We start from the raw sequence: 20,656 nt of genomic DNA, 5'->3' as shown, positions 1-20,656 counted from the left end.
CTTATTCTCTTTCTTAGAAAAATATTTTGTGTGTGTAGCCGGCTCTTCTGTGGCAACTGTGTTGCGACTTTTGCCTGCTGCTGGAGTTTCTGGAGAACACTGAAGCTTGATAGTTATCAACTGTTCTATGTACAGAAATAAAGTAACTGCCTTCTTTCCAAGTGGTGTGTCTATGAAAAGATAAAAAAAGATGTTTCACCGGCTGTGTCTGCTTTCAAAACAGATGAAAAGATGTTTATTTTCGTATGCAGACTATTTACGGGCTCTGTTTTGACAAGGGAAACTGAAAGTAACGCCACCCTGACAGACAACGAGCATGTGGACTTGAGGGGAGGGGGGTAGGATTAGGCGTCCCTTCGCGCTCCACATTGATACATACGTCCAGGTCGCGAGGGAATAAAATGCAAGAAAATTGAGTGATATATTCGCCAGTGAAAACGCGCGAGCGCGTGTGGTTTTGCTCCTTGGCTCCTTGACTGTTTCGCTTGTTATGCTGTTGATGAGTAAAGTTAGGAAGAAACGGAAGTCTATGTACAGCTGTCCTGAAAAAGCAAAACAAACAAAGCAGGAGTATCTTTTGTTAACCCTTCTGGCAGTATTAGCTACCTTTGAAAACTTTTTTTGAGAAAATAAAACAGTACAGGTGAGCACAAAACAAATGGGACTACAGAAACTTGTTACCAGGAGCGTCAAAGTGCTTCACTTTGTCACGGCAGTTTCCGGCACATACCATTTTGTTTTTAGGCACAGTTCCGATTTTTTGTTTTTTTCTTGCCTACGTTACCCTGAAAAATGCCATAAAATTACGCCATTTTATACATGCTAATGAGTGTTAACGAAACAAGGTTGAAAAAGTGAGTGTATCAGTTTGTTCTTCTTTTGCTTTTAAACTTTAGATGGCTGTTATGTAGAGTTTCATTAGGGAGTTTAAGATGTCACGACGGTGACGTGAACGAGAACGAGAATGTGAAATAAGCTACAGGTTAACACGTGCAGCACACTTTTGGTACAGTTCTTTGCCGTCACTACATAACTACGACGACAATTTGCCTAGTTTTTAGTTTTATGGAGAACGTAAACAAATGACGACGAATTCTCTTCCCCTCTGTGAACTTGGACATTTTTCTTAGGAATTCAGCTCCATAAGAGTTCGCCTACATGTGACAAAGTAAGCGAGTTGGGATAATCGCGCTCAGTGAAGCTTCAAAAAATGCGAAGTCAGTTTTTAAGGGACGTTTTCGCCGTCGTTGGTCACCGTTGCCGTCGTGGTATCTTAAACTCCCTATTGCGCTAGGTGGGGCGTAATTTAGCGGCCATTGCTGCCTTGGAGGTGTCAGTGGTAGTGATGGCGACGGGAATCAAGGATAAGTGTTTGAAATGACCTCCGCAACTAAAAGCAGAGTGCGGTGGGAAAGGTTCGACTCTGTTGAAAACGGCCTTATACAGCGCTTCTTTCGTTTCAGTGCAGCAAAATGTTGTTTTACTACAGAGAAAGCTTCCAGCGACGCTTTGCACAGTGAATTGTAAATGAATATAACTCATTCAAAAGTCAAGTGGCTTAAGGCTGTCTTGGCTGTGTCCTGTTGGTTGTTCCTTACATGAAGAGGGGCTGGTGTCAATTTTAGGTTATTATCACTCTATTACCTGCGTCGCAGACGCTCTAAACCTTCTGTATAGAGCGGAGCGTACGGACTATACAATTGGTTTTGTCGAGTGCGTGGGCCGGCTGCAATGCAGGCTATCACACTATAGCGTCAAGAAAACTGGCTATCCGGTATAGTATGAACACCTATCCCATATATGACTCTCCACTTAAGAGATCGGCGCGGCACAGCTTCGCTCTCTTACAGAAATTGCTCCGAAATCACCGGTTCTTATGTGTGAATAAAAGCCCTATCCAGTATGGTTTTCGTGCCGGCCTAAAAGCATTGCAGTGTAGTGTGGACATAAACATTATTCTTTTCCTTTAGGGCGCCAGAGGGTATCACTCGTTTCCTTATCAGAAAACAGGGATTGCAGTATTCAATGGGTGGCAGAACGTTCGACAGGTAAACCAAACAGCTTTATCGCCAGTAATTAGCAGTCGTATAGCCTGAGTACAATACGTGTCTGCATACACCACGTAGCTAAGACCTTGTTCTTCTTGCTTACCTTGTCAGTGTCGTCAGATTGCGAAGTGAAGATTGTTGTTCACGTAAATGTTTTGCTGTGTGTTTCTAGCCCTTTAAGTCCCAAGAGTGATCGACATCAATTTCTCCTAATTAATTCTTTATGGAAATGTATTGAGATGTGTGTGCCGTGTGGAGAATTTGTATGTGGATATTTGATCTTTAGAGGGTAAAGGGGATTATAAATTCCGAAGGTATTTATTCTAAGATTCCTGTAAATCCGTCACTGCCACTGCAAAGGATGTTGAGCGAATCTGTTAATAGGGACCTTTAGATTGACAGGGACGAGGTTTCACCTAATAACTGACCTAAAGTTTTTCGCGTCTTCTTAAATAAGACACCCCGGAAGCTTCATTTTACATTTATTTACCAGAGAAGCTAGCACGGTTGTTTTTGTTGAAGGTGGTTAAGCCTTCTCCCGATCGCAAATTGATGAAACTTCTAACATTTGAGAACTTGTCTCCGCCACTGCGACAATCTCGCTAAAGGTCGTAGTAGAATTACGAGGGCCATCACGTTTTCTTTCACGCGCGAGCACTACTTACTAGTCCTCGTGAAAATTAAGAAAACTAAAGCTGCTCAACCAATCACGAGAAAGTGAAATGTAGGAAACACTAGAAATCACGTGTTTTTTAGGTGCCAAGGTGTCCTAGTGGCGTCAAATCATAAACGGTTATGGAGGATTTTGTCTTTTCACGTTTCACGGAGTGTACTTCAATCACGATTCACAGGACAGTTTTTCAGTACATGCCGATTCACGGACACCACAAATTGTTGATCACGGCTTCACGAAAATAAGGTTGCCCCTCTCTTAAAAGGGTACAAATAGTCGAAAAGGTAAACGATTTATGTCAGCCTTCAATGTTTGAATTCAAGTTTTCTCTTTCCCTTTGGCAATTTTACCAACGTGTAACCGCAAACATGTAAGTGATCAAAACCCAGAGCGAATTCAATCCAAGCTATCTCCACAAGAGAAGCTTTGGGGAAAAGCCCTAGTGTAATCTCACCTACAGTATCGAAAAGGTTTACCAAAATTGTGTCTGTTGTACTTCTTTTAGTGTGGATGCTGTTGTAGCCAGGTATAAGCATGAGCATATTGTTGAAGGACTGTCTCTGAAGGAGCCTGTGTCAAGGGTAAGACATTTACGCACTTTATTGAGGCATAAACCTCCTTCGTTCATCAAACTTAGAGGAAAGATGCCACTCCTTTGAGTCAGGCTAATAGTTTTTGTTTTTGCGCTTTGCGTTGTCGGGATTACCCTTGGACCAGCAATCTGAAAACATCAGCAATAATTGCATTAAGCCAAGATTGTGTGTTGTGGTTTGGTGGAGAGTAAGTACGACTTTTCCTACTCAGTTCCGTTAAGTTAGCTGGTTGTGTTTGATTTCAGGCGCAGGACTGGGATCTCCCTCACAGACCAATGTCCCCGAGCAGGATTCTGAGCCGAGAAAATGGGTCATCTTTTATGTTCACGTCTGGCACTCCTGGGCCCCTTATTTATCGTAGTCAGCAAGCTTTCAAGAGAGGGTATTTAGTGAAGAAAGGTGACTTTGTCAATGTTGTTGTTAAAAGACCATTTGTACAATGACTCTATTTTACTACTATGACCAGAATCCTTCAGAGTTTTGCTTTCTTGTGAAAAAAGGCCATTTCTGAGTCGTCCCAAGCCTCTGTTTCAAAGCGAGGCGAATTTCAAAGCCATTGAGATGAAAATGATTTTTTATTTTCATGCAAATAAAACTCATTTTCACAAGACAAGTTTTGCACTTTGCTTCATTTTGAAAGTAAGAGTTTTTGGAACTTTGAAATGGCCTATTAGGGCTTTGGTTATTTTAACCTCGCTGTGATTACCTAATATAAATATTAAAGAAAGGCGGAAAAAGGGATTCTGGTCGTACTACTGTAGTAAAATGGCGCCATCGTGCAAATGGTCTATTGAAAAGATCGGTCGACAGATCGAACTGTAGTCACTGAAATCCGTCCATATGCAAGCGCTACTGTGCGTGGCTTCAGCGTCGTACAGTCGTCGAACAAAAGACGCCATTGTCATCGGTAATACTTCTAAGCTCGAAAAAGCTTAGTCGTTATTACCAAAATGTAATGTTATACTACAAAGCGATACGATAACATCATAATATCTATTACAATTCTTACTTGTTACTCTTTTTTTCTATTTCTCTTCCGTCATGATTCCGTCATGACCTCTTTTTTTACTAATGTGGCTTCTTATTTTGTCTATTTTTAGGACACCGTAACAAGTGGAAAAGAATGTTCTTTGTTCTTGATGGCATGGAGCAACATCTATACTTCTTTGAAAACGACAAGGTTGGTGATATATTTAAACCCCATCCACGTGTATCCGTTTTTCTTGAATCCGCAAAATTTTTTCTGCGAATTTCAAATGATTCGATGGACAAGAAGCGTTTTCTGCCGTTCAAAGAATCCTGTTGTATTTGAGACGGATGTGTCTTTTCACGGATTTGTTCAAGAATTTCCATTTTCATCCATCCACAAGACTACGGCAAACGGGCCATTTCAAAAATTTCCTTCCTAAAAGGTATTTTCAAAAACTTACGGATTCGTTAATTGTTGTCGTTGTATACATGTAGACAGAAGACTTTCGTTTTTTTTTTTTGCGGATCTTCATGAGGCAAATGAATTAACCGCTCTTTGGGTATAATAGTGAAAAATTGTCGTTATGTACATTTTTTGTAAAAACATAATGAAGAGTGTATAAAAAAAAAAATGTATTTTTAACTTTGTCGTTTAGAATGATATCATTGTCTTTAACTGCATTTATTTTTTCTTGACATTTGCAGAGAACAAAACCAAAAGGGATGATGGATTTAAGCTTTTCAATGGTTTATGAGGTTCATCAGAGCTTTTTCGGAAGGTAAGATGTTGAATGCTGTGAACACCAGACCTATTCAACATGATCCTCTGTGGCTTTTGTGCCCCTTTCAAGCCTTTTTTTAGAGTTATGATGTGGACATGGACATGGCCAAGCGCTCCTTTGACTTATCAACAAAAAAATGATAAGGAGAATGCAATTCAAGGTTCCCAAAGCCCGCGGGCCATTAACCACAATCTTAGTCAAAAATGTTCGGAAGGCTTCTACTTTTTACCTCTTTCCCCCGTCCCTTGGTCTAAAGTTGTGCAAAACTTAAGTGTTTGTGGGCGTAATTATTCTGTTATATTCCAGCGCTGAATAGGGGAGACGTGGTAGTATTTAGAGAATAGGCAAAACCAGCTTTTTTGAACACTAAAATGAATTGCATACAATAAAGCAATGACGTTGTCTTCCCAACTGCTTTTGTCCTGCTTTGTAGTCTTGCCCTTGGTTAATTATACAATTCTATTCAAAAGCCGCCCAAATAAAAAAAAACAAAACAAAAAAACTACTCAAGTTTATATATAAAGTGGCCTTGATGGTGCTTTGTAAAGCCCTTAAATTTGCCTAGATACAGTCAAAGCTTTACATGGGTTAAAGCCGTGTTTTAAAATTTTTGACTTTGCATTCTTTATGAAATTTGGGAAAGATAGCCATCTAAGTGCAACTGACGTCATTCGTATACTTCTCATGGGACCGAAGCAGGGCCTGGTGCCTACTCCGCATTATTGCGCAATTTTTTTTGGAGAGAGCAGAAGAGCTTTGCTTCCGGTTTCTTATTTAATTTATTCTCTTAAGCGACATCTTAACATTCAGTGTAATGTCTCTGTGCTTTCTTCTCTTCAAGGCCAAACTGTTTTCAAGTCGTAGTACGGGCATTTAACGAGTCGCGGATGTTTTACCTTTGTGCAGACACTCAGGATCTTGCGAATGTGAGTGAAGTCTTTACGATATTCATTTATTACACAATCATATATTGTGTTCTCCTTTGACAGCCATCCTTAAATTTGGTATTGCACTGGCTATCTTGTTTCTTTAAGCAGTTGACGGCAACAGCCCAGCATATCATTTTAACACCCATGAGTACAATATCCTGTAATATTATATATACCATAAAAATTGTGGATTATGGGTTTGTTGATAATGTTGAGGTGGAAATATTACATATGGTAACTTTTATATAACGTCTGCAGATGTGCCCTCCTGTAAAAATGTCTTCTTGCTGGTTGACGCGACGGCCGCGGAATCAGAGAGACTTAGAATCATGTGCACGGCAAACATTAAATAATCTATCAACAATAGCTCTGCTCGACAATCACAATTTTGATACATTTCTCTATTGTCAGTGCACGACTGCGACGTAAAATTTCTTTTGGCGCGATTTCGGAGTGCATAAACCCACAGCGACGAATTATTCTCTCTCTGTCTGAACTTCGTTGTGCTTCTTTAGAAATCAACTTAAGGAAGATCTGCCTTCCTTTTTACCCTCAGTGAGTGAGTTGGTAAAATCGCGATGAGCCATTAAAAAACTTGAATGCCTTTATGAGTGCCGTTTTTATGGCCGTTGCCGTCGTTGTTGCTTTAAACTCCCTTTTTGGAAAGAACTGAGTTCCGTCGGGCGAAAGCCTGTGTGATTCACTTAAAAGGGAGACACAAAAGTTATTTCACTCGTGCCTTTAGGAATCTTTCCATACTCTGTTTCAGCTTTGAAATCGTGATTGCATGTATTCTTTTGTTTCAGGAATGGATGGAAGCTATTAAAAAATTCTGTGGCAAAGTGATGAATACCACTGTCGGGGAAAGAGACGTGAAACAACTAAGGAGTTTAGAAGTGAACGTTGTGGAAGCACACAGTTCTAACAAAGTTTCCCATCCCTATTGTATGATTTCACTGAATGAAGTCAAGACCTGCCGGACCAAGACCCAGGAGGGGCATTCGCCGATATGGAACGAAGAGTTTAAATTCAAGTGAGTTAACTGATTTTGAATCTGACAGCATACCTTTTCTTTCTTGTGTTCATCAATTACAGTTGAACCTCTCCACAACGGCCACCTTGTAGAGAGGTTTAAACAAGAATCAATGTGTGGGCTGTCCGCTAAAAAAGTGGCCGTTAGCGGAAGTTCGATTGTATTACACCAGAAGCATATGCTTCTGATTACACTCTTTATCTTAATTTACATTTCCGGCTGCCAATGATATTTTTGACGATTACACGTTCCCGGATACAAGCACGAGAAATATCGAACGAGCAAGTTGTGGCTGCTCCTGCCTAGTTCAACTATTTCTGATCGCAAAAGATAAAAGGTGCGCGAAATTTCTTAATCAATCACTTGGCCTAACATTACCTTAAAGACTCCACAAGTCATTTCCTAGTTACCTTTAACATCTTCGAAACGAGGTAGGGGTGAAGTCTTCAATGTTTGGAAAAAAATATATTGTGACTGTCATTCAAGCAAAACTCATTTTTACATGAAAGGTTTTGCACTTTGAGAATGATGGGATTTTTTTGAATCCCGGAAATGGCCAGGCTGTTGAAAACTGTGAAATGTCCCATACCTATTATTATGTTTGCTTGCAGTGACCTTCCGTCCGATGTAACTTACTACTCAGTTGATTTGTACAATCGTAACAAGCGCTCTAAAGATGTGCTTATAGGTAAGTCAGATAAGAATATTCGCTCTTAAGAAATTTTTTGGCAACATCCAGTGTTCAATCTAGGCCGCGTTTTTGCGTCATTTACGCAGAATATTCTATTCTGACGCAAAATGAAATGATCGTGGGGTCATACTGACGCAAAAAAAAGAAACAAACAAAAACCCCCCAAAATAAGTTTTCTCGTATATAAGTACTTCCAAAGCAGCAGGCAATAATAAAAGTAAATTTAAAAACAAATATGTGTGCTTACTAGCCTTATATGAACGCGCGAAATCGCGAAATTTCAGACTACGTTTGTACGAGTACTTGTTGTGTCAGGCGTTCCAATTCCGAGAGAGACTGGACGCTACTACGACGTTCTGCAACGTTGCCGATCGATTCACGCTTCGTTCGTTGACTTTGTTCAGGGTGTGTTCTTGTTTCTACGTTAATTTTAGTTTCATGAAACGCCAGCAAAAGTTAAGTCTTTTTTTTTACGCCAAAGAGAGTGGCCTTGCAGCATTGGAGGAAGAAAAAGGACAGAAGAATCTTTACTGGCTAACTAAGGAAAAGCTTGGAACTTGTGTTAGTTAAAGCTGATTAGAAAGTATGAAGTGTAAAAATGGTCAAACAGGCATTTTTTGGTTTCCTTTTATTCATAATTGGTCTTTTTCGGCTTTACAATTATTTGACTGTTTCCAGTTACTGCAATAAGCAAATCAAAACTGTGAAAAGCATAAAAACTATAATAGGGATAAAAAATTCGAAAACGTTGAAACTGACTTAAAATGCTAAAAAGTTGTAAAAATATACTGGTAGTGTATAGCATAATAAGGATATTGCCAGTTTTTCGAAGTTTATTATTATCATAATAATTTGACCCAGACCATTTTTGAAATGACCCAATTTAAAATGTCACGTGGGATATTTGACCCACTTTCCATAATTTCTAGATTGAACACTGAACATCTTAATTCTAGCTGAACTGGGGCAATTGGTACCTTACCGCGTGCCAAGAAATTTTGGCACATTAACGGGAACAAATTTGCTTTGCTTTTAGGCCAATCCTCCCGGATTAAGTTCTCCTTTTCTAGTAAAAGTTCATGTCAGTTTACCACCGCCTTGTTAGCACGGCTGGAAGAATGCTGGTCTGCTAGTTTGCGGGCTCAGATTCGCGCTGGACCACCAACCAGGGTGTCAAAAAACTTCAAAGAAAGTACTAGCCGTGTATTAAAATCTTTTCTCAGTTCGAGTGATTTCGTCATTAGGCGATGACGTTAAGCCGTTATCCTTGTCTCCTTCTTCCTTCCTTAACAATGCGAAGAAGAGGTAAAGGAACCTGATCTGCTCTTCGTAGCCTGCGAATACAGCCGTCTCTCCTTGCTCCTCGCCGCTGGAGACGTTTCGCGAGACGTCCCTCAAGAGCAGTGAGGAGAGAGAAGAGACGGCTGTATTCACAGGCTATGCATTTCAAAAAAGCTAGGGGAACTAGACCGATGGAGGGGAGGGAGGGTACCGTTACAGGGCCACAATAATTAGCTTAACGCTGTTGTGCATGTGGCTACTTGTCTCTGACAGGAAGTGCGATGGTTTCTTTAAACCGTTTACCAAAAGGCAATGTGTTAGACGAGTGGTATCCGCTCCTTCCTTCTTCTCACGCTAAAGTGGAAATCGGTAGCGTCAGAGTCAAGAGTAAATTCACGGTAAGGAAAGTAGAGGTATACCCTGGGTACCAGAGGTTTTTTCTCGTGTGCGGCGGCAATCTCTGGTGTCAGCCGACACATCTTCGGCCGCGATCTAGAAAAGTCCCTGGTACCCAGGGTAGCAGAGGTAGTGCTTTGTATGTATCATGCTATAGGCAAACAAGTAACCAGTTTCAAAATTGTTAAAATTTGCTTGGTGAGAACACTGGGAAGAATAAGTCAATTTACCTCTATCTACTGAGAAGTATGTAGGCGATAAGGAAACAGCAAAGGTTGCTGGACGTATCTGTCCAGCTGGTTCAAAAGATGTTAATGAAGGGCACACTTCCGCTTGTCCTCATTCTGTGTCAATTGTAGTCTCCCTACTACACCTCAATGCAGTACGGCAGGGTAGACTTAAAATGTCTTTTTTTTTCGACTTAACATTCCCTGACGTGCTGTGCTCAAGTCTAACGTGGCCGTTTTTTTTTGTCTTGCAGCATGAGATTATTATGCCTGTGGGAGAATATAGTCCCCTAAAAGAGGTATGTTTGTATTAAACTGTAAATGCCGCTCGTCACCAAGCTGTTTTTGTGGTTTGGTAAGGTATTAAGTCTGTTGCTAAGAAGCCATCTAAAAAGGTAGCATTAGGTTACTACCATCTACTTGTACATTGTCTTTGACTTCCCAGCTTTGTTTGCTCTACAAACAGGAAAAAAATATTTTGCATCAGGCTGAAATGAAAACTGGAGAATGTCGCTGCAAAACCTGATGTTAATGTTTTGGTTTTGCTCATTCAGTTGTTGTTTTAGTAGCTTTAATGGCTTAACAACGCACTAATGGAGTTATATTGAGACGAATTTTTACTCATATTTTGATCGTCACGTTTCTACACGTACATGAAATAAACATCCTCGGAGACTGCAATGATTATTGGGACGAAATGTTTGCGCATGAAATCAGCTCGGGCGGTTTGGTTGAAACGAAGAACGAAAGAGCGCCCCAGGCAATTAATCCTACTGAACAAGTTCAAGAATCTAGTGGTTTCTCTGCTTCTGTTTGTTCAGAAAATTTCGGTGAGAAACAGGCAACGTAAATGCTCATGGAACTGGTTTGCGGGTTAGAGTTAATGCACAGGGTTCTTTCCCTTTTTCTCTTGAAAATTTCGCAACGATTTGGCTGGTAAACTCTAATTGCCATTAATTGCCTCTGGGTCTCCAGCATTAAATTCTTCGGTACTTCCTTATACCCCTGGGTGAAGAGAGGTACCGAGAGAGTTAAGTGTCTTGCCCAAGAACACAACATTATGACTCCGGTAGGGCTTTAACCCGGTGCTTTTGATCGGGAGACCATAGTACTAGCCATTTGGCCACCGTACCTCAACGCCTTCCACCCGTGTTTCTGACCATGCGTAAATAATTGCCAGAGTATATTTTTTATTATTGTTCGTTCCAGATTTGTATTAATGGCACACGTTTCGTCGTTGCAGATTCTTTTGGATAAAGATCTTCAAGCAGTAAAGGGCCTCGGCCAGGTTTGCAAAGATCGAGTGGCTCTGGCGTCGACTCTCCTGAAAATCTTTCGTCACGAAAAGGAAGAAATTTTCCTGCTGAAAACCATGAACTCGTTAGATATAGAGAATCAAGGTAAGGGTTGAAACTGTTATAACCGGTCGTTACTATAGCGACAGTAGACACGGTTTTCAGCCGTTGAATGGGCAGCTCAAGGGCGTAGTGTACCTGCGCGCGTCTTGAATAAACTTCAATGACAAAGTATGGAGAAAGATAGCGGGAAGAGGTCTTTTTGTTTCTATATGCATGGTACTTCTCTAGCTTTCTAATTGACGATGCATTTTGTTTTGCATGCAGCTAAATAATTTTTTACCACTTGATGTCATTTCAAAAGAAGTGATTCAGCTGTACTCAATGAAGGCTCAATGTCTGCCTCTTTACTTGGAACCCTGCATTTATGGGAAAACAACCAACTTCTTTTGAGTGCCCTTAATTCATCTGTCTAGACTGCTTGAATTTGTTTGTTGTTCAAGAAGACTTCTTTCTTGTACAATCGATCCTTCAAACGTTTAACAAATCGACAACAATTTTCCATGTTCTGTATTCTGCTCGACGTAGAAATGACGTCAAAATGTTCAAAAATCAAGTGGAACCACGATCCGCAGGCGAATGGTTTCACTACAAAGTTTTCAACATTATGACGTCATTTCTATGGTCGTTAAGAGTACAGACCGTAGAAAATTGTTGTCGATTTGTTTTTTACAGTGACATTGACAGTCTTGACGTTTATTTCTGTTGACGTTTCTCGGCGCGAGAGAGAAAAACAAATTGCGCCACCATTGCGTCATTTCCATCGTCTGTACTCTTATCGAACAAAGCTCTTTACCAATCAGCGCGCGAGAAATCGCTCAGTTATTGTAAAAACTTCCAATATGTTTTAGAAACAAGAGTTTAACAAACCTTACTTGATATTTGTTTGCAGAAGAAGTCTCCACGTTGTTTCGAGGAACTTCATTAACTACCACCCTTATGGATCAATACATGAAAATGGTCGCCATTCCTTACTTACAGAAAACCATCGGTGATGTTGTAGCAAAAATATTGGACTGTAAGCAGTCATGTGAGGTACAATACTGTAGCTTTACTCAGTAAATTAACGTTTCGGAGTCAAATACTTGCATTTAGTGACCAAGCTAGAGCAACATACGGTGATTGCAGCTAGCAAGATTTTGCCTGTCGAACTTATGGTTTTTCCGAATAACCCGAATGAGATCCTTTTAGGGCATTCGCACGGTTAGACCTCTGTTTAAATTTTGCTTAATAAGACGAATAGAAGAAAATGGAACGTCGTTTTATTTGACGGGGTCGTGGTTGTTGCTCTGGCTCTCTTTAATCGCCCGGTATCGATTGGAATGGCCGGGTTATTTACCTAGCTACCGTGGCGGGCCATTAAAGCATAAAAACACCACAAAAGCGCTACAGTAAGAGGGACAAGGGAAGAATTTCTACGCTTTTTTGAATTACTAAGCGGATATTTGCAGTTAACGGGCTAACCTTCAACCAGGAAAATCCAACAAGAATAACTTCCGGACTTTTTGCCTTTAAAACTTTGCTTGTTTGGTTTTTCTAGGATGGGTGAACACCCATTAAAATTTAGCTTGGATTTTTTTTTCGTAATAAGCAACAAACTCCGTATAAAAGAATGGATTTGTGAAGATACATATCTCCCCTATACATGGAAACTTTTTTCGTCTAAATTCTAGCAGACTTTTATTAAACTTCTGCGCTTAAAAATCTGAGGTTGAAAATTCGTGCGTGTTGAGAGTAAGTCATGTCTTACCAGATAACAATTGTTCCTATGAATGAACAATACGCAGCTGAACTCCGTTGTAAAGAACCAATTGTAGTCATCTGTAAATTGAGCATCATTCAACTCTGGACGCTCAACTGTGGAGAAATCTACTTTCGATCTAAATTTGTGATTGAAATGTTTTCCGTTTCTGATCCCCTAACAATTCTCTTCCTCCTAAGCTCAAACTCCTTTTTTTTTCTGTACGTGCTAAATAAAATGTTTCGACGTTGGACTTCACAGAAGATGTAAAGGAGGAGCTCATGTATTTCGATTGGGTTTTAGGAAATGCGTATTAATGGTCACCGATTTAAAAGTGGTTTAGCTCGGCGTAATTACACCCTAATAAACTCACTCGTCATCCCACAGTTTTGAGCCAGTCAAGGAAAGGAGTTATCAAGAACGTTAAGGGATGAAATCTTACGTGATTGGCTAAATGGCTATGATTCCAGGAGAAAAGCGGGAAGGGGGAAGGCATATTTCTAGTTCTCAAACGTATCAGGTGTGGTCTTGAATTATTCAAAAGCGGCAAGAACTTGAAATTTGAGAGCGCTCTTTTGTCTGAAACATTAACGTTTTGTAACATCCTCGGAGACCCAGGGGCAGATAGTGGGGGCGAGGGAAAGTCTAAACGGGCGGAAAAATATGGCACGAAGAAAAGTAAAGAACGGCGAGAAGAGCCCCTGGGGACAATGTCTTACAAGACCAGTTCCAAACGCTCGCCGCCGTTCTGACTTCTGATTGGTGCCAGAAAACTTTTGTGTTTTTCTGCCCGTTTTCCCGTCCGTTTAGACTTTCCCTCACCCCCACTATCTGCCCCTGGGTCTCCGAGGATGGTTTTGTAAAAGGTCATCGGTGTAACGAAAGGGGAAATTTGGTATCAAAGATTTTTCTGATAGAAAAAAAAAAGATCTGCTGTCACCAAATGATTCGAGTCAAACAGATGTCCAGCGCAATATTTGAAGTAATACTAAGAGCTCTTTATATCCCACCACCGTTTTTCGCGGGACGAAGTTTAACCGAGATTGGACCAAGTAGTTAAGGTAGGTTCTGTGAAGTTATCTTAATCAGTTCTTTAAATTTCGTTTTTGCAGTTGAACCCAGCTAAGCTAGAGAAAGGCGCTGATACCGTGGTCAACCTGAAGCAATTATTAGAATTCTTATTTGAAGCAGTTGACGCCATTGTTAATTCCGCTGAAAATTGTCCAAGGTAAGGTACTTGACTACAGTCCTTTCCCATATAAACTTAAACAAATGCTGCTTCTATCCTTACACGTTTTTCCGTCAGAAAAAGTGTCCCCTGAGTGTAGGCCCCGCTATATAACTTATGTATCATTTACCTCTTTCGGGGACATCTGTGACGTTCAGGGGACCCGTGTTCTGGTCATGAGGGTGTCATCCAGTGTATAGACTAATCTTCATATCAGCTACATATCGGAAAAGTTGGTCCGAAGTTTTGGTACATTTTGTCAAAATTGAAATTTGAAAAATTTTTCTTTTTTTTCTATGGTGCAGTTTATATTTGTGGTGGTGAATTTTTGTGGACTGAAGCAGTTCAGTTTAGTATAGATGAAATACCGAATGTTAGTTGATAAAATGTCATGTAGGTATTTGTGTGACGAAAGATGGGAACAATCTCTAAACAGTGCCCTTTTGATTTCGCTGAAGACGATACCCTGAAACATCTTGGTATCGCACATAGGCTTACTTTGGACGTCTTAAATATTATTTTGCAGAAACTTGCGTTATCTGTTTTGCTGTCTGCAACAGAATGTGAAAGATAGATGGGCTGACAATGAAATAGTCAGAAGTCGTGTTGTCAGGTGAGGGGAATTTTCACGTTCTTTTGAACCGGGGATCATTCCCCTAATTTTAAAATTCCTCGTTGCAACGCCACATACAATCCGATAAAATTACTGAATTGATCAAAACGTTTTACAGACTTGGAGTCTAAGACAGTGATCTGAATTTCCTCGTTACAACACCACATACAATCCGAGAAAATTACGGAATTGATCAAAACGTATTTCAGATTTGGAGTCTAAGAGAGTGATCTGAATTATTTGTTGTTGTTGTTGTTGTTGTTTACATTTTACCTTGTCATGAGACAAGTAGCCCAGCTCTTTGTAGAAATGAACAGTTACTCCGCTTTTAGTCAGTTTGCTCTCCACCAGTTCTATCGTAACAGGCCACTTGTACTACGAGGTCACGTAACCAACGCTTCCTTTAAACAATGAGTTGGAATCTTGCTGATGCCAAAAATTAACAGAGCACAAAAATTATCTTACACCCGAAATTTGAGAGGAAATGCATTTAAGGGATATATTTTATGGCACTTTGATTCGTCAACAAAGTAGTGTGAATTGTATTGGCCGCCATGTTGGAGGGCATACTCTTGCCCTCCAACAGGGCGGCCAAAAGTGCTTGCTTGTATCTTGTCAAACGTTTGATACCGTTTACGCTCAGATGTGCTGTAAACGTTACATCATCTTTTCAACATTTTCCTTGAAGTTTAAGTGCAAAATTTGATTTGTGTTCAGAAAGAGGTAATTCGTAATTTTAAAAGTCACATTTTGTTCAGGTGAACAGCTACGAACTTACTCATTTTAAGAAAATTGTGCGGGTTTGAAAAACAAAGTCACCATCATTTTTTATAAGATATGACCCACTAATCGTTTTTCGAAGGCAAAATCATATAACTTTTATTTTCATAAAAATGATGTCACATGACCTCTTAGTTTTAATGGCCTATTCTTTCTATTATTGCCTTGTTAAATTCGGGCATGCGTAGTGACACTGCTCCCTCGACGTTTACCTGTCGCTTTCTGGCCTTCCCGCTTCTTATTTTTCTTTTGCTGGGCATTATCTAGGCTACTTTTTGGTTGGAAAAGTTTTCGGAAGAACGTTTAGGATCGTAAGATGTTTGAAGGAAGTGCAAGTAGGTAGTGTAGGAAGGTTTAAAGGGTTTTTGCGTTTTTTGCGTGTATTTCTTTTCTGTTTTAGCGGTTTCCTTTTCTTGCGGTTAATTTGTCCGGCGATAATAAACCCGAAGACATGTAACATGATGTCTGGTGAGTTTTTTTAACACTGTATATTTTGGTCAATTAAAAATAGTCGTGTTCAAGAATACACTATATCCCTTTATATATTTCAGGACTTGCTTACTTGCAGGACGAGTTGAACAACCCTCTTTAGTTTCGCAGCTCTGAAAATTAAGTTGCACAGAGGTTTCTACTGTGTAAACTTCTTCTGTGCCTGACAACTGTTATTCACCACTTTAGAAACGACCGACTTAACTTTCGCAAGAATCTCTGGGAGAGTTACTTAAAACAAGTAACAAAATTAGCTAAAAGCTGACCGGCGCGTCCCCTGTAACCATCCCAGAAATCTTCGTGAACATAAACTGGACCCAGTTTCCTTCTCGTGGTGAAGCGGAAAATTATAGCAGAGCCCCGTATGAAGACCACATTCATTCCGCCCGAACTCAAAACCCATAGTTTCTTTCTTATTGCGAGTTAGAGATGCCTTGAAAGCCTCTGCGTTACAGTGAAGAGTTATTTTGGGTGACAGCAGTCCAAGGAATACCTCGTAGCTCGGCCAGCGTCTTATGGCTTTCATTATTAACGGCTTCTTATAAACTCGAAGATATTAATTCTAAGTGTGTTTTCTTAAAAGAAACAATGGTGGTTAATTTAACAACAAGTGATACTTTTCAAAAAGACTGTGGGTAAAACAGGTCTAAAGTCTTTTCTTCATTGCATGGTGTCAGTTTGCAGAAATGCGTGTTAGTGACTTTGACCTGCTGTAACCATATTTAGTTGAGGAGACGGGATATGAAGGACAGAAAATATCAAAGATAAAAACAACGGTGCTGCAGTTTATGTTGGAAGCTCCCTAAAAGTGCACAATTCTGTGTTTTTTGTTCACAATTGTGACGGAATGAGTTAATGCGACGTTAAGATTATTGGTCTATAATGTCAAAATAATAGGAACGCCATTGAGCGTTGTGCTTTGTCAGGTCCACAAAAACATAACAAAAGAGTCTAAGGGGCTTCATAATCATTCCAGTCTATAGACCATGCTGTAACTAACTGGTGATTCACTCTTTCTCTCCCAGAGTCTCCATCATCATGTGCCGCTCGAACGCTTACACTTGTAGCGAAGTGTCTTCAGAACTTGGCGAACTTAGTCGAATTTGGTGCTAAGGTAGGTATTGGAACTAGATTTTGGCTCTGCTTTTGTTATTGTTGAAAACGTAATTGTTTCCTCTTTGTTTTATGATAGGAATCCTTTATGACACCAGTGAATCCCTTTATCCTAAAGAACAAGGAAAAAATGATAAACTTTCTGGATGAGTTATCGGTAAGTGCAAGGCAACATGTGTGCTGTTTTTTTGTTCGTTTAAGATACGATTTAATGGTTGTGAGTGTACAATAGTCTTATTGTCGACAGTGAACCGGAAGTAGCCTTTAGTCGAGGCTTTTGCATGCGCAAAAATTCTCGTTGCAGTTCACTGCGGAAAATGCGAAAATGATCAAGGAAGCTTCCAAGGTTTTGTTATATATGGAATATCAAATAAGAATGAAAAGAGTAAGTCTTCGTCAATGAATAAATCTGATTCCCGAATGTGATATGAACCCGTGACATTCTAGACGTCTGTCGGGCACTCTTGCTACTAAGCTACAAAAAGACAATCCAGGGTTAAAACTACTGTCCATTGCATTATGGAAGTAACTTTTTCTTTTTCTTCTTTTTTTTTTACAGAACGTAACACAGTGCCCACAAATCACTGAGCAAGTGTCATCAGATCTGTCACGTGACCTTGCCGCTCTTCATGACATTTGTTTGACGTATGAATCCGAGCTTCAACAGCTGAGTCAGTCCCCGGTAGTACTAGTTGTTTTTGTCGGTAGAATTTGTGTGTTTAGAAACTACAGTAGAATATATATACAGTTGCGGGTTCTCTTAGGTTGTTCCCACGCTTCGTTCTGTCTTAATTTTATGGATTGTTTGTTTTTCCCATAGTGCATTCCGTGCAAATCGATTCACCTAAAAGGGCTGTGTCACGGAAGTCCAGTTCATTTTGTTTTATTTTGCCAATTAATCGCTCTCAATCGCTATGGAACTTAAAGTAGGCAAAGAAATTACATGTAAATAACAAAATCAGAGATTAGAGACAAACAAATATGTCCCCTAAGCATTATTTTTGAAGCTGCAAACAGCAGAGATAAACTTTGAAAAACTGTTTAGTTAGGCTGAACAGTTTTCAAAAACCCTAATTTCAATCCGTTTCAATCTTCTTCAGTTTTGCCCATCCGAGGCAGCTGTTGTATCTGTTGTGTTATTTAAACCTTCCTTTAATGTTTTAAGTGGTTATTTTCACGTTACTTTTAATTTAACGGGTATTTTGCAATAACCTGATTTGGCTGAATTCCGTGACACAGCTCCTTTAACTATAAAAAAGACAGTTTTAGAAGGACTGCATATTTTTGTGTCCGTGTATGGTACAGAAAATACAGTGTTTTTTTCTTTAGGGGAATTGAATGTGTCGTTTTTCTGTTTCAGCCGGCGTTAAAGAAGCTTGTCGCTGTTACAGAAACTTTACGACAAAGGGAGCAACAGTTTCTACAAGAAAATTGTGCCCTGTCTAGCAGAGCGGACAAGCTCGTGTAATGACTGTACGATCGACATCTTGTGGAAAACCTCATCCCCCATCCTCCCGGTGTTCGTGACAGGAAGACAACTAGAGAATTATGGGAAGGAACTCATGCGTAGTTGGGAGGGATCAGTGATTAAGAAGAAAGACAAAAATCCAAGCCGTCAATGTACGCTAACATGCGCAAGTGTTTTTGTTGTACTTTGTCAGGAGTTAGAAACACAAAGAGAGTTTGGTGCAAACCCAATGAAATAATGTGGTAGCAAGCCACTAATTTACCCTTTTTATTTTCCGTATGAAGTGGAATAATTTTTTCCCTACTAGAACAATACTAGTTTATTTTTATATTTATTAATATATTTTTATCGTTGATTATAATTTTCGTCGTATTTCCAAGTAAGTTTTCAGGTGGGTACGAAAATAGGAAATCTAGAATTACTTCATGACAGGTGCATGATGTGTCATATGTTACATATGTTTGGAATATGATGCTAAGAGTAGTCTTTTTGACCAATAACATCGTTAGACTCATGTTGATTAGATGTCCATTGGAACGACAAATCCATTCAAATATCATTGATGTGCAATGTGCTTCCCTTCGTAGTCCCATGTCTGCTTTCTCAGAAATCTTTGGTGTCAAAGATCCTTCGCATGTAGTCTTAATTCCATAAAATAGCGTAAAAGATAATTTTCGCTTTGACTGTAAATTGCTGAAAAAGAGATATAAGAAATTTAGGGAAAATTTGGGTAATCCTGTCACTCCCAGAGTTAATTTGAAGACATTATTATATGACCATTTAAACAGGCAGTTCTTCGCTGATATGACTGTAAACATTAGGGCTGTTTATACGGAGAAAAATAAGACGCGTCCTAAATAGGAAGTAACTCGTCTGAATAAGATGCGACTTAGCTAAGACGCTTCTTATCGAAGAATGGGTATTAAGTGCTGTTCTTGCACAAGACGTGTCTTAGCAAAATTGCGTCAAACTTAAAAAATGTAACTTCGAAATGTGACTTTTATACGGTACAGTTTTCGTCTTATTTAGGACGCGTCTTAAGTAAAACGCTACTTATTTTTCCCCGTATAAATGGCCCTATTTTGTTTGTTCTACATTTGAATTAACGTAGTATAGGACTGACGCTAAGAAATTACTTTAGACGTTGAACGACCTTGTTAAGCTGTTTTAGCTACTTGTGTTAGACTAACTAAAAGGAAATACAAGCTCGACCAAAAAATGTTTGGAAAAAAGGGTTGAAGAAGTGTTAATAAGCCATTATGCTTTTTGAAATTCGAGGTTGCTACATAGTTTTCCACATGAAATATCTTGGCATTTCGGACGGAAATTTTCTGAGAAAATAATTGCGCTACTTTTGCTTGTAGAGGTGACGTATTTTGTAACTCTTTTAGAGAATTAGATTTGTGGTAATGAGAAAACACGTGGTACTATTTGTTTGTCATTATGAAATGAAATCAGGAATTTGATAGTAGACCCTCTGGGAGTGAAAGGTTTATACTTGTAAATAGAATAAAACTCATAATCTGGGCAAAGTTCATATGAGGATTGCTATTAAAAAGTGTAGACTTTTTGGAGTGCAATGATTCTAGCTGTCCAAGAAGACAAATGCATTTGAGGTACTGCTACTATGAATGAAAGCAAGAAACAATTGTAGATAAGAAAAAAAAAATGAAGGTGGGAATTTCCACCCGTCCTAACAAAGAACAAAGATATCCTTTGACCACAAAATTAAAAAAAAAATGTTATAAAGTGATATTTTGCAATAAATATATAGTTTATTATGTGATCTATAAAGTGGTTCTGCTCTGTCATTTTTTACAATGTTTCTTTCCGTTATGTTTGATATGATACAACTATCCCACGAAGGGGAGGTGAATGGTGATGGTATACCGAGACGCGAAGCGTCGAGGTATATATCTAGCGCTATGAACCGACCCTGAGGGAGATAGTTGTTTTAGTATTTACCAAATCAGTGGATAAAAATCAAAAAGGAACTTTTTGTAAATAAAGACGTCACTTAGAGTTTGTTTACGTTTCAATTGACAGTGTTTCCTGGATCATTTTTTATGATTCTGTTGCAAATTCAGTAAGAAAATTTTTTTCTACCGACCAGCAAACACCGACAAGCCAAATTTTGGCTCTCTCTTGGTATTTGTTGATGCAGCTGCTTCATTTACTGCTAAAATTTCATTTTTCGAAATTGTCGCGAAACGACAAGCCATTTTGAATCCCGCCCCAAAACAAAAA

General features: G+C 39.4%; 1 protein-coding gene across 1 annotated transcript in view; it reads left to right on the top strand.

The window, feature by feature from the left end:
* LOC140939117 (ras GTPase-activating protein 1-like) overlaps positions 1–20,448 on the top strand; it is a 32,721-nt gene extending 12,273 nt beyond the window's left edge. Inside the window, exons 7-25 of the mRNA XM_073388677.1 lie at positions 1,971–2,048; positions 3,227–3,302; positions 3,560–3,713; positions 4,415–4,494; positions 4,989–5,062; positions 5,907–5,991; positions 6,801–7,027; positions 7,639–7,715; positions 9,273–9,397; positions 9,877–9,921; positions 10,866–11,022; positions 11,870–12,012; positions 13,831–13,946; positions 14,473–14,559; positions 15,740–15,807; positions 16,854–16,942; positions 17,021–17,098; positions 17,501–17,623; positions 18,302–20,448. Coding sequence (XP_073244778.1) covers positions 1,971–2,048; positions 3,227–3,302; positions 3,560–3,713; positions 4,415–4,494; positions 4,989–5,062; positions 5,907–5,991; positions 6,801–7,027; positions 7,639–7,715; positions 9,273–9,397; positions 9,877–9,921; positions 10,866–11,022; positions 11,870–12,012; positions 13,831–13,946; positions 14,473–14,559; positions 15,740–15,807; positions 16,854–16,942; positions 17,021–17,098; positions 17,501–17,623; positions 18,302–18,409 — 1,990 coding nt within the window. The 3' untranslated portion in view covers positions 18,410–20,448. The remainder of the gene's footprint in view (positions 1–1,970; positions 2,049–3,226; positions 3,303–3,559; positions 3,714–4,414; positions 4,495–4,988; positions 5,063–5,906; positions 5,992–6,800; positions 7,028–7,638; positions 7,716–9,272; positions 9,398–9,876; positions 9,922–10,865; positions 11,023–11,869; positions 12,013–13,830; positions 13,947–14,472; positions 14,560–15,739; positions 15,808–16,853; positions 16,943–17,020; positions 17,099–17,500; positions 17,624–18,301) is intronic.
* Positions 20,449–20,656: the final 208 nt, after the last annotated feature.

This window comes from Porites lutea, chromosome 5 (assembly GCF_958299795.1).
Source record: "Porites lutea chromosome 5, jaPorLute2.1, whole genome shotgun sequence".
Lineage (NCBI taxonomy): Eukaryota > Metazoa > Cnidaria > Anthozoa > Scleractinia > Poritidae > Porites > Porites lutea.
This window is presented reverse-complemented; position numbering and strand designations above follow the sequence as displayed.